Raw genomic sequence first — 14,004 nt, forward strand, 5'->3', positions numbered from 1 at the left:
TGGACTTGTATTACCTGTTTTGTCTGTTTAGGATGTAACAAGTTAAACACTCAACTGAAGTCAGACTCCTGAAAAACAAGTTATTTTCTACTCAGTGAAGACGTGAAAATCTAGAAGCACTGCTGTAAAAACAACTGTTTAATCTTTATTACAAAATTGCAAGCAGAGTCAGAGATACTTATACAGAAATTAACTTTCCACCCTTTTATGTGACCAAACATCAAGTTTTTGTGGGGGTGGGGGGGTTTCCATGTCAAAAAAAAAAAAAGAATAAAATATTTGCATTTCCATAATCGTTTCTTTTTGTCTTTTCTTGCAATTGTTGCTGTTGTGATGCTCTTTAAATATTGTAACTGTGTAATTTTAAGTGATAATAGGATTAATAATAACTTTATTTGTATAGTCCTTTTTAAAACAGAGTTACAGGGCTTCACTGTTTGAGTTAAAGCCACACATTGAATTAGACATGCTCAAACATACACATAAAAAGACTCTTAATCAGCCAGAGGTTCACACATTTATTCCAGCATACATACAAAAAGATGTAAACTATTGCCCCAAATAAAGGAGAAAAGATTAAGGAAAAGAAAACCTATAAAAATGTGTTTTCATCAGTCATTTAAAACAAATCACAGAATAGTCTGAAGGATTGCAGTTTGACATGAGGTATGGAGGACTGAGAGATGCATGTGAAAAGTGAACTGTAGTAGAAGAAGAAAGGCAGAAGAAAATTAAAGTGTGTTTAAAAGTCCAAGATGATTGAATTACAGCAAAAGTTTGATTTTTAAAATATTTCTGAGGTGAGGAAAATAAGTCTGAATGAGCCTTGAGCGTATATGAAATTCAAAATCCAGATGTTGGTGATGATTTGATGTTACTGGTGAGGGGCCAGTGTACTGACCAACCTCCTTAGAGAAACTGTCTGGGCCTTAACAGAAAAGTGCAACTGTGTGTCATCTGAATAGCAATGGTAGGAGATTCTATCAAAACCAGAAACCTAGCGGTAACAAATACACATAATCAAATAAAGAGGACAGGTCCAGGGATTGACCCCCTGGGGGACTCAACATACGAGAGGTGCAGAAGACAACATACATCGATTTATATGATTTCTAAATGATCTGTTGATAAAAGTAGCATCAGCAACTCTATCAAAGGCTGCAGATAGTTGATCAGGTCTAAAATCTAATGTTCACCCTCATCTGAGCGCGTTAGAATAACAGTAATTTTCCATAAAACTGTTTCAGTTCTGTGGTTTTGTCTGTAAACAGATTGGAATTTATCAAAGATGTTGTTTCCTTCAGTGAGCTGAAGGAGCCAATGAGCAACAACTTTCTCTGAGATTTTAAACATGAGTTTGGTAATTGACCTGCAATTATCTAAAACTTTGTGATCTAAGGAGGAAAGATGTTGGCTATTGATGCTGGCTGGAAAGCAGCCAGATAAGCATTGTTACTTTATAACAAAGAGAAGGCACGAGAAGATGACAGGTCAAACATTTTAAATGAATTTAGGACAGTTAATGTCCAGTGGGCAGGAAGAAAAACATATGTGTGAGAATATATAAAAAAGATTTGTTGTAAAAATCAGTTTAAACTTGGACAACAGACCTGGGTGAGAAACTCGGGCCAGTTGACAGGGTACAGACTTGAACTACAACCTGATACTGTTGATTTCATCATTAAAGAAATGCAGATTTTGTCATAATCATAAGAAGATGACAGAAGACAGCAAACTGAGAAGGAATCTCCTTTGGTTTCAAACAAGAACCCTGGACTATTATAGTTATATTTAATTAGCAAAATAAGATGTTCTCACACTCATGAGTTGGATGAGCGTGATTAGTAACTCCTTCGTGTGGAGGTAGTGAACGTGGAGATTCATTCTGCACTGTCTTCTGTGGAGACTGATGTGATCACTGATCCAAGAGGAAGAACTGATGACTGAGGCTAATCTGATTTTTAACTGTGCTATCCTATCCAGAACTAATGAACAAACTATTAAACCAACGAACTAAGTCACTGATATCTGAAAAAAATAGTTGTGTATACAGTCATACTAGAAAGGAGAGCAGAAAGTCTGGCTGCCCAGTGCTCATTAAAGATATAAAACTAAACAAATTTGTCAAAGATGACACATTTGTGAACGTATGCAAATATTATAGATAAACCAAGCGTGAAAACCTTATCCACTGATAGAAGTGTGGCCATGGTTATGTGTGGGCTCAGTAACACTGCACTGAATTAAAAAATGTTAAGGAATTCTGTGGCAGCGCAGTTAGAGGGATCATTGATATGTAAATTAAAGTCACCTACCAAAATTATTTATAAATTTAATATCACCAGATGAGAGAAGATTCACGCAGCAAATCATCGCAGGATGTGGGAGGTAAAGGGAGTAAATTGCAATACAACATAAAGCGACAGTGAGTGGAACACAGTTTAGGCATAAACACGCCTTTTTGGCTCCCCTGTTCAGCTGTAATACTTTCTCAGTGTTGACCTACTGAACTGCGTGCAGCACAATGAAGCTCAGCTGACTGAAACACAGGCTGTTACTGGTGCAGCTCAGTGCTGAGGGTGAACAAGACTAACTTTCGATTTCGAGTTTATCAGGGAAAACATGGCGTCCGTCTAAAACCTGACTGTAGAAATCGTTTGGTAAATCAAAGCAAAAGAAGAGTAGCAAAAATAGAAGTTGAAGCATAAACGAAGACTTTCTAAAACGTAAAAAAAAAAAAGTGAAATAAAACCGGAGCTGCTCGACCAAACGCTTCGGTTTACGTGAGGAATCAGACTGCTGTCGGTGTGTAGTTATCTGCATCAGCATGTTGGAAGAAGCAGCACCAGAATGGTTGTCAGAGGAGGTGAAAACAGGAGTAAGTATAAAGTTTTATGTCTTTTATAGGTTTGGTGGACTGTTGATGTGCGCAGTGCTGCGCTCTTTCTTATTTCGTGGGTTAAATGCGAAAATTACAGCTGCGTATTAAGCGGAAGTAATTCTGAATATTGTTTTTTTTCCTGTTTTATTCGCAGACAACCATTATTGGCATAGAGTATGATGGTGGAGTCGTGTTGGGGTCTGATTCCCGAGTGTCTGCTGGGTAAGTCGTGCCCGCGCAAACGTGCGCGTTCGCCGTGTGACCGTTTCTGCCTGGATAACAGGTCCTTCTTCCTCCTATTTTAACATATTCACCCTTCAATGTGAATCTCTCCCTTCATCCTCCACACAGAGAGACGGTGGTAAACAGGGTGATGAACAAACTGTCTCCCCTCCATGATAAGATCTACTGTGCTCTGTCAGGATCTGCAGCAGACGCTCAGACCATGGCTGAGATAGTCAACTACCAGCTGGATGTGCACAGGTAAATGCAAAGTACTGAAAAAAGGCTGATACATTGTGATCCTTTCATAAGTAAGGTTATAATTTAATAGTAAGATTGTAAAACAGAAAAAAGCTTAAAGTCTGATTAAGCTTGTTTGCATCCAGTCCTAACCGTAAACCCAGAATGTTGGAACGTTGTGTAAAATCTAAATAAAAAAACATTATGAATGATTCACAAGTCTGATAAACCACTATGTTATTCACTATAGAGTGTATAAAAACATCACACAATTGAAGTGAGGAAGTAAACTATTTAAAAATATATTATCTCATTTCACATTTCTATGGCTGCAGAACATATGAAAAAAACATAGGGCCATGTTTACCACTGTGTAGTTACCCCTCTTATTTTACCAACAGTCTGTAAACATCTGGCATATGAAGAGAGCACCTGCTGAACTTTTGAGAGAGTAATATTGTCCCATTCGTCTGTGGTAGAGCATTTTAGCTAGACTGGACTGCATGCAGGTCAGTTCAGCATCCAGACTCTTCTACTACGAGTCATGCTTTTGTTATAGCTTCAGTATGTGGTTCAGCATTGTCTTGCTGAAATATGCAAAGGCTTGCCTGAAAAAGATGTGGTCTGCATGGGAGCATATGTTCCTCTAAAATCTGTGTATACGTTTCATCATCAACTGTGGCTGTAGTGGCTGTAGCTCAGTAGATAGAGCAGATCAATAAGTAATTGGAAGGTTGGTGGTTCGTTGGTGGTTCCTGTAGTATCAGGTAAATGATAAGAGGTAGGAACATTTGTGCTGGGTTGTTGTTGGGAGGGGGATTAAAAATAATAAAGGATACTCACTGGAGTAATGGTGGGTCTTGTGTGTTATGCTTCCGGTTAGATAACACCCACAACCTCTAATAACGGAACAGTTCCTGCCTCCCCCAGTTTGCATGGCAAGTATCCTTCGGCAAGATACTAATCCCAAATTGCTCTCCGATGATTCCATCAGAGTATGAATGTGTATGAACGTTTAAATTGAAAGCACTTAAAGTATAGAAGAAAGTGCTTGTGTGATGGTTGAATGTAGCAAGTTGTATAAAGTGCTTTGAGGACAGTAGAAAAGCACTATATACGAATCAGTCCATTTACAGTGCCTTTTCAAATGTGCAAGCTGCCAATGCCACAGGCACCATGTCATCAGAGGGTCAGACTTTCGAACTAAGCCAGTAACAAACCAGATGGTCCCTTTCCTAGTCGATGAGAATTTCAAATTGTGATTCATCTGACCAGAGAGCAGTTTTCAACAATTCCTCAGTCCATTTAAAATGAGCCTTGGTCCAGAGAAGATGGCGGTGTTTCTGGCTCATGTTCACATAGGGCTTCTTCTTTGGGTGACAGAGCTTTCACTTGTGTTTCTGGATAGCACTGTGAACTGCCTGCTCAAAGACAGTGATTTTTGGAAGTGTTCCTAAGCCCATGAAGTGAGTTTGATGACAGAATCATGCCTGTTTTTAATGCAGTGCCACCTGAGGGCCCAAAGATCACAGGTATCCAGTACTGATTTTCAGCCTTGTCCCTTGCACACAGAGATTTCTGCAGATTGACATTTTTTTTGATGATATTATGAACTGTAGCTGATGAGATATTCAAAGTCTTGAATTTTACATTTAGGAAAATTATTTTGAAATTTGTAAAAAATAGTCAGCACTTTTGTTTTTGCTTATTGCTGAACGTATGCCCAACTTTACGTCTGAGTAACTCTGCCTCTAAAACATGTTTTTTTTGTAGCCAATCAAGTTACTGACTTGTTGCCAGTTTACGTTATTAGCTGTAAAATGTTCCTCTTGCTTTTTCTTTTTCGTACTACTTACTTTTCCAGCCTATTTTTGACCCCATCCCAAACTTTACCTCATTTTGAATTTGTTACTGCTATCAAATTCAAAATGAGCTAATATTTTTCATTAAACAGTAAACTGGCTTAAACTTTTAGTGTATTTTATAGGTTCTATTGTGAGTAAAATATGACTATGAGATTTTTAAACCATTGCTGTCTGATTGTATTTACATTTTACAATGCACCACAACTTTATTGGAATTGGGGATTTATAAGCTTATTAAAAATTAACAAGTTTAAATCTATCTCTCAATATTTTTTTAACTCTAAATACCTTTAGTTGAGTCACCTACATTCCAGTAAATGTTTTGGAACATTTTTTTCTGGTTTCTTTATTGTTCAAACTAAAATGGTATTCAGAGTAAAAGTCTAGATATTATTGTGAAAAAAATGATAAATGCTAACATTGAGTATACTATTTTCCTAATGAATATCTTCAAACTTTTTATGCTGAATATTTCTTAGGATTTAGCCTATTAGAGCGTGTAAAGGTCTGCCTGAAAAAAGGAAAATAAAATATATCATTTTACCAGATGTTGGTATTGTGTGTAGGAATCTGTCAGGCTCCATTTAGTGCATCTAAATACATGCAGACACTTGTGAAACATGTGAGACCATACACTGAAACATTTAGAACTAAGATTTGGTAATTATCTAATTAATATTTAGAAATTGTACTTAACCTTCCTTATAATATTGTGCATGGGTGTTCCAGCTTTGGACCAACAGAGTTCTGTCATCGTCCTGAGTCTCTGACCCAGTATTTTTGTTTTAAATGTGTGATTCAGTCTTATGGAATTAAGAGATGTTCAGGTTCTGTATTACTACTCTGTAGTAGTCTTGAGTTCAGTATTTCTTAGTGCCTCTGGGTATTTTGAGTTCTTGGTTTTTTATGCTAATATCCTTTTTCGTGTCCTGTCCTGTCTCATTGTGTCAACTGTGTCGCCATGTTTGTTTACCTTCTGTGCCCCCAGTTGTGTCCCCATGTCTGTCTGGCTCACTGTGTTCTGTGTCCGTTACTGTCTGGTTTTCTTGTCTTGCCAAATTTCTGTCTTTAGTTCTAATCTCTGTTTTTACCAGTTGCTATTCCTATTATCATATCGTGGTTAGTCTGTGTCTTTATCTCCAGGGTCTGTGTGAAGTCCACGTGTCTAAGTCTGGTCTCAGTGTGCTTTATTTCCTGTTTTATTTTGATAGTCTTCTGTCTCGTGTATGTAATGTTCAGTTTGCTTTCTCATGTATTTTCATAAAGTATGTATTATGATGTCTTCTTCTGTCAGTATCGAGGTTGGTGAGGACCCTCAGGTTCGCTCAGCTGCCACTCTGGTGAAGAACATCTCATACAAATACAGAGAGGAGCTGTCAGCACATCTGATTGTTGCCGGCTGGGACAGAAGAAATGGAGGGCAGGTCAGTAATCACATGTTGGTGGTTACAGTTTGAAAGGAACAAATAGAGCCTTTAAAACACAGGTGTCAAACTCCAGTCCTCCAGGGGCGCTGTCCTGAAACTTTTCCATTTTTCCCTGCTGCAACACACCTGAATAAAGTTAGTAAAAATTAGTAATTTGACTGCATGCTGAGGTGGCAATCCAGCCATTTGATTCATGTCACAGCAGCTCATAAGTGAATGAACATCGTGCAATAAAAGTACTTTTAGAAGTACATTTTTCCAAACACTTTACTTCACTTTAAATTACTTGAGTAGGGTTAGGAGTTGCCACCTCAGCATGCACTCAAGTTCTATAGAGTCTCTAATGACCTACTAATTTTATTCAGATGTATTTGCAGCAGGGAGACAGGTACAAGTTTCAGGACACCGGCTCTCGAGGACTGGAGTTCGACACCCCTGCTTTAAAAGATCACTGGGAAAAGTTTCATTAATACATTTATGGTTCAGCAACATCTGCTACTTGTTGTTAGGTGCTTTCATGAGCCAACACACTTGATGTTATTAGTTATCATCCATAAACAATGACATTGCTTGGTGATATAATCCCTCCTTTCCTGTGCCCTTTGACCTCCAGGTGTTTGCAACTATGAAAGGGCTCCTGACACGTCAACCGTTTGCAGTCGGCGGCTCCGGCAGCTCGTATGTTTACGGGTTTGTTGATGCTGAGTATCGCAGAGGCATGAACAAGCAGGAGTGCCAGCAGTTTGTTGTCAACAGTAAGATTTTTTCTTTTGTTTTTTTCTACAGGGCTTCTGATGATTTGATGCTCAGGGGAAACCGGACAGTTGATGTTTCTTATACTGACAGCTCACAACTCCTACTCTATTATGTCATGTTACAGCTCATAAATATGTTAATAACTTGTGTTGTAAAAATAATATTGTGTTGTTCATTTCCCTTTCTCGTAGCTCTCTCTCTGGCAATGAACCGTGATGGCTCCAGCGGCGGCGTGGCTTACATCGTCACCATCGATGAACACGGCACAGAGGAGAAAGTGATTCTAGGAAATCAGTTACCCACCTTCTTTGACCAATAACACATTAGTTGTCTTAACAGAAGCTGTGGCTCACAGTTTTGGCACAACTGTCAATTAACTCACCCTGTGATGAAACCATTAAGGAGCGGTATACCTTTAATAATAAGTTGCTGCATATCTCACTAATATCCAAAGGTATTTCAAGTTTATATCAACAAACCTTTATGTTAATAAAACCCTGTCTTTGCAGTTGATTACATTTTTGTTTCATCAAATGAAATAAAATTGAAAAATAAGTTTTGCATTAAATGATGTTTGATTTCTCTGCAAAATACAAATACATTACACTGCTGCTTTTGTTACTCTTCATCATTAAGGGCAACCTTAGCCTCTTAAACTTACTAAAGATTAATTATTTGAATCTTTTAATGCAATAAATGGGTAATATTTGGAAAATATTCAGAGTCCCTGATGTTCCATAGCTCTACAGGGTTAACACAAGAAGAATCCTTGGTTCAAACCTGAGTGGGAATTTTGTCATGAATGCATCTGGAATAAAAATATGTGTCAAATCAAATATGTGAATCTATCTGCATGTGTTGACCATTTGTAAATAAGGGAGTGGCTGAAACCCTGATGTTCCTTAAGCCTCACTATAAGTAATAACAGAGAAATTACCATCTTTAATGAAAGGCCTCTGGTCAGAGAAACAATTCTCCAAAAGCAAATCACAGATTTTCTTCATTTCACTCGACAGTAAAAATCTTTAAAGGCTGCTTTATGTTCTAAGGAAAATAAACTGTAACATTCAATCATATTAACATTTGTAACATTCAGTGTCTCATACACTGAATGTTACAGTTGCAGGTTTAATCCAGGACAATGTCGGTTGTTAGTTTGCATGTGCAGTTAAAAAAAAAAAAAAAACTAGATATAAGGGATATTAAGAAGCAGTCCTGCACTGTCCTGCTTCAGTTGGTGTTGCTTTCTGCATTTTGGATTTAAGGGAAACCCCTCATCCTGTGAGAAAATGAAACTGAAAGTAAATAAAGCTAAAACTCTGGTCCTGCGACGCAGCAGGTCATTTGAGGACGAGTGTTGCCGAAAAATGGCAGCGATCACAGCAACAACAAAGCGCCAAGTCGTTGCTTTTACTTTAGCAGTTTCTGTCGACCTTTTGTTGTTTTACGCGTCAGGATTTGCGGTGTTTCACAGCGTCTTTGGACACTTTACGCGTCTCTGGCTCTGTGCGGCTCTCCGCTGGTTGGCATTTATCGGCGTCTGCCTGCTCACACTCGGGGTTCCCAAAGCGCTGCTGATTCGGTTTATAACTGCGCACAGTCTGCTCCCCGCGGTGTTTGAGACCGGGACCAACGCGTTTTACAGAGAGGAGAGCGAGTGCGGCCAGCTGGGAGATGTGCGCTGCTGGCTCATGTTCAGCGGAGCTTCGCTCGCTGCTGCGCTGTTTTGGGAGATCACCATCCCGGACACCGACGAAGAGGCCGAAGGTAAAAAGAAGAAACAGAAGGCGAGAGTGCTTTTCATGAGAGTCGTCCGACTGTTCAGACCAGACTATCCCCTGCTGTTTGGAGGACTTGTGTTCCTGTCGCTGGCTGTCATCTGTAAGTATCCTGTGATACTTCAGCTCTAACAAAGATGATGCTAAGATAATAAGACTGATGGGTCTGAACACAGAAAAGAACGTTGTGACTGTAGCTCAGGTGGCAGAGCGGATCAGCCACTAACCAGAAGGTCGGTGGTTCGATTCCAGTCTGCATGCTAAATATCCTTGGGCAAGATACTAACCCCATGTTGCTCTCTGATGCATCTATCGGAGTATGAATGTTAGATACTTAAGCTTAGAAGTGATTGAATGAATGATACATGATTTACCAATGTTAAACACTAGGAATCTTTATTATTGTACATATTTTAAAATAGTACGGTCAATATGGGAGATGTTATCCTCTGAAGAGCTACGATTCTGTTTTTGGAACTAAATTTCTTCTGACAACAATGATGGTGGTTTATTTTATTTGGGATTTTTATTTGTGCATCTCTTCTCAGGTGAGATGTTCATCCCTTTCTACACTGGTAGAGTCATTGACATCCTTGGAAGTAATTACCAGGAGAACGACTTCCTGTCTGCTCTCCTCTTCATGGGCCTTTACTCTCTGGGAGGGTAAGAGGCAGACAGTGTATTTTCTTCAGGTTTATTCTGTTTCTGTCAATCAAATATTATATATAACTGACTTTTTTCCCCCAATTTATTGATGGTTTGATTAGTTCTGTCAGTGCTGGCTGCAGAGGGGGTCTTTTAATTTGTGCCATCAGCTCCTACACATGCAGAATCAAAGTTAAGCTGTTCGGGGCTTTGACTCAACAGGAAATCGGATTCTTTGAGACCATAAAGACAGGTAAGGCTGTCATGTGCACACAAAGGACAGAATAAGTAAAGAAGAAATTAAAATGACGAGGCCAAGGAAGGACAGAATGACTTCAGTAAAGGCTTTTATTAAATTTCCATGCAGGTGAAATCACATCCAGGCTGTCTAAAGACACTAACCTGATGGGAAGAACAGTGTGTCTGAATGCCAACGTACTGCTGAGGACTTTCCTTAAGACACTGGGCATAATCTCTCTAATGTTGAACCTCTCATGGAAGCTCACATTCCTGGTACTGATGGAGACTCCCATCACTGGCCTCTTACAAAACATGTATGACACACACTACCAGGTAAAAGCAGGTTTAAAGAGACAATAAACTGATACCAAATCCACATAGTCATAAGTGTGTGATGCCATGGAAGTAACCTTAATTAAAATAAAAGAAATGTGACTGATTTACAAAGGTTTACAGTAAATTTGTTTCCTTCTCCTTTATGCTTTCCTTAGAGGTTGACCCTGGCTATGCAGGACTCCATGGCTTTAGCAAATGAATCTGCAAATGAGGTAGTGTCTGGAATCCGAGTAGTACGAAGCTTTAACACAGAAAAGCATGAAATCTGCCGCTATGGTGACCGCTTGATGGTCACACACACCATCAAAACTCGCCGGGACACTGTTAGGGCTGTTTACCTGCTTGCACGAAGGGTAAGATGTTTGTTTTTTGTGTCTTTTAGAGAACAGGGTGTGTTTGTACAATTTGTTGTGTATTGCCGTATTCAGCAGCATTGGTGTGTGTGTCTATGCAGCTGACAGGGTTGGCCATGCAGGTCTTTGTGTTATACTATGGACGGCTTTTCATCCAGAAAGGACAGATGACCACAGGGAACCTGGTTTCCTTCATCCTGTACCACTCAAATCTTGGAGACAACATCAGGGTATCCCATAATACTTTCTGTTATGTTATCATTCAGGACTTGTGATTACAAACTTTCAGGTGAATTAGCCTGCAGCATCAAAATCCAAGTTTCTGAGCTCCAAAAATTCCAAAATCACAAAATAACTGGAGACAATTTTTTTGCATAAATGAGCATAAAACATAAAACCTAAATGCTGCCTCACCAGGTTTTTAACTCATCCTCAGCACAGGTAGAAGAGCGGTGTCAGATGACTGACAAAGTGTTGATGCTTCAAAGCTTTTACACCATTTTTCACTATTTTAAGTATTTGATTGCAAAGTATTATATCATATGCAATATTGAACATACATGCATCTCTGTTATTATTATTAAGTGATCCATTTACCAAAGACTGTCATCTTTCAGACGCTCACCTTCATCTTTGGTGACATGCTGAACTCAGTGGGGGCTGCTGGGAAAGTGTTTGAATATCTGGACCGAAAGGCTCTGGTCAGCACAGACGGCAAACTCCAACCTGATCAGCTGAGAGGACACATCAGCTTCAGTAGTCTCAACTTCACCTATCCTGCAAACCCCAACAAAACAGTGCTGCAGGTGAGAATGCATTACAGGCGGGTTGGTTAATGTGGCTGTGATTGTCCTATCCATTTATTCTGTTAGAATAACCACTGTTATCATTCATTTATAATGTATGTCAGGACTTTTCCTTGGAACTGAAGCCTGGTCAGATGATGGCACTGGTGGGTCCGTCTGGAGAAGGAAAAAGTACCTGCGTGAGTCTGCTGGAGCGTTTCTACGAGCCTCAGCAGGGAGAAATCCTGCTGGATGGAGAACCGCTAAAATCCTATGATCACCAGTTCCTCCACAAGAAGGTGATTCATCATGAATCCTGATGCTTTTTGAAAGCTTCCGTCTCCTGTCTGTTTTTAAAATGTCTATTTATTCAAATATACCAAAAAACATGATTTTTACATCATTATATTAATAATCTGTCTCTGTAAGAAGGTTGTCTCATTCTACATGTATAATGTGCTTTGTGTGTTTAACAGATCTCTGTGGTGAACCAGGAGCCAGTGCTCTTCTCTGGCACCATCAGACAAAACATTGAATACGGGCTTAAAGGCTGCTCATTGGATGAAATCAAGGACGCAGCAATGAAAGCCAACGCCCACGACTTCATCATGCAGCTTGAGAAAGGCTACGATACAGGTGAACAGTTTTAACTTCCTCTCAGGCTGTTTTTCATGGCTGCTTGCAGACCTGCTTTGCATGAAGTTCTTCATCACTGGGACATCAGAACATTGTAGATTCACTCTGTATTATAAAATATGAATACGTTTGCATTAAAACTTAATCTGTGACTTTATGTCCGTTTGTCAGAGGTGGGTGAAGGTGGAGGTCAGTTAGCTAAAAGTGAGAGGCAGCGCATCGCCATCGCTCGGGCTCTCGTCAGACGGCCTCAGGTCCTCATTCTGGATGAAATCACCAGCTCTCTGGACACTGAGAATGAAAATAAAGTATGTTGCACATTTGAAGGTCTCGCCAGCAGCCAGAAGCTTCTAGGTTTATGTTTCAAAGATGGACTCAAAAATTGAAAGTTTAATGTGCTTTTAACCCCTACATGGCGAATAGTCAACTAAACTCAAACACTTATGACTACATGTTGTAACTTTAATACTACAAAAGTCACAAACAGTCTTCAGTCTTCTGCAGGCGACTAAATCAGAGAGCATTTTGATTATCTGCTCATTGGTCTTGCATGTTTGAAAGAAACCCATCATAAACATGAATTTATTTCATAACAAAACAGTCATTTATTTAACAGAACATGCTGTGAAATATTCTTATTTTTCTGTTATATTAACTAATGTTATAAAATTAATTTCTTTTAAAATGTTGTCCTACTAATGGGAAAGTTGTTTGTTGTTTGTTGTCTGTTACCATGCTTTCAAATAGAAAAGATAATTCACGAGGTTTATAACTAATAATATATTTTTTCCTTCTGCCTCTGCACAGATTCAGCAGTCCCTCGCTAGCATCCCCAACCAGACCCTCCTGGTGATCGCTCACAGGCTGAAGACCATCGAGAACGCAGATCAGATCGTTGTTGTAAGTGGTGGCAAAGTTGAAGAGCGAGGGACTCACAGGGAGCTGATGGACATGAAGGGAAGCTACTACAAACTGAAAGAGGAGCTCTTCACTGAAGGAAACTCACCACAGTGAGAAACCACTGAGTCTGTGCTGAAGCTCGATGTCCTGAGATCATTGTGTGTGAAACTCTGCTGCATACAGATGTGTGAGAACGAGACGGAGGTTGTGTAAATATTGAATATATGTTGTTTTGTAAATATTTGGTAATAAACCTTTGATTAAATTATACATATGTTTGATTTTTTTATTAAATATGTATCTTCATGATAGAATCTTGTTCCATTTGCTGGCTTTTGATGAAGGTGAATAAATGTTTAACACGTCAAACGTATGAAGCCATAAACCTTCATTTATCGTTAATCAGAGAGATCAAAGGTTACTTTATTTCCCTCCAAAAACATCACAGAAAATTAATCACAGCCTCATCTAAATGTGCTGGATCGTTTCCCCATATTTACTTAAAAACTTTCACTGGACATTTAATGGTTTTGGCCATTTGATAAATTTTTCCCAATGAAGGAAAAACTGAGATGGTCACATTTTCAAAATGCCACAAAATCAGTGCAGCTGAAATTAAAATAATAGTAACCTGTTACTTTACTGTGACAGGAAAAACAATTAAAAAATAATAAGTAATTGTACTAAACACCTAAATTACATTAATACTCATGCTTGTAGTAATCTAAAGGTTTCTGTGATTACACATCGGTGCCTCCCCTGTTCATTGTGTCTCTGGTATCTCTGGTTTTGAACCATCTAACTGCATTTTTTGCCCAGAATGAAAATGAAAGAATTTTCGATGCTGCCATCAAATCTAAGTCAGGGTTGGGTTTTATTGTTCGAGCTGATGGAAACTCCCTGAGTGTCAGAGCTGTTTTTACTGGCAGGGAAGTTTCTG

At 39.0% G+C, this 14,004-nt stretch overlaps 3 protein-coding genes across 3 annotated transcripts in view; all 3 read left to right on the forward strand.

The window, feature by feature from the left end:
- Positions 1 to 290, forward strand: part of LOC102300798 (proteasome subunit beta type-6-B like protein) — a gene marked incomplete in the record, with an annotated part of 20,773 nt that extends 20,483 nt beyond the window's left edge. The window contains 1 exon segment of the mRNA XM_005947271.3: positions 1 to 290.
- Positions 291 to 2,511: 2,221 nt separating this feature from the next.
- On the forward strand, positions 2,512 to 8,101 carry psmb9a (proteasome 20S subunit beta 9a). Its single transcript, XM_005947270.3, has 6 exons — positions 2,512 to 2,878; positions 3,036 to 3,103; positions 3,233 to 3,364; positions 6,503 to 6,632; positions 7,249 to 7,390; positions 7,583 to 8,101. Exons 1-6 carry the CDS (start codon positions 2,828 to 2,830, stop codon positions 7,708 to 7,710), a joined length of 651 nt encoding a protein of 216 aa, XP_005947332.1. The 5' UTR covers positions 2,512 to 2,827; the 3' UTR covers positions 7,711 to 8,101.
- A 557-nt stretch (positions 8,102 to 8,658) lies between these two features.
- tap2a (transporter associated with antigen processing, subunit type a) lies at positions 8,659 to 13,672 on the forward strand. Its single transcript, XM_005947269.3, has 11 exons — positions 8,659 to 9,272; positions 9,718 to 9,832; positions 9,937 to 10,067; positions 10,182 to 10,387; positions 10,546 to 10,743; positions 10,845 to 10,973; positions 11,361 to 11,549; positions 11,654 to 11,827; positions 12,005 to 12,164; positions 12,336 to 12,472; positions 12,972 to 13,672. Exons 1-11 carry the CDS (start codon positions 8,681 to 8,683, stop codon positions 13,176 to 13,178), a joined length of 2,238 nt encoding a protein of 745 aa, XP_005947331.3. The 5' UTR covers positions 8,659 to 8,680; the 3' UTR covers positions 13,179 to 13,672.
- The last annotated feature ends 332 nt before the right edge of the window (positions 13,673 to 14,004 follow it).

Source organism: Haplochromis burtoni, unplaced genomic scaffold, assembly GCF_018398535.1.
Source record: "Haplochromis burtoni strain Fernald_Lab_line unplaced genomic scaffold, NCSU_Asbu1 Contig_519, whole genome shotgun sequence".
NCBI lineage: Eukaryota > Metazoa > Chordata > Actinopteri > Cichliformes > Cichlidae > Haplochromis > Haplochromis burtoni.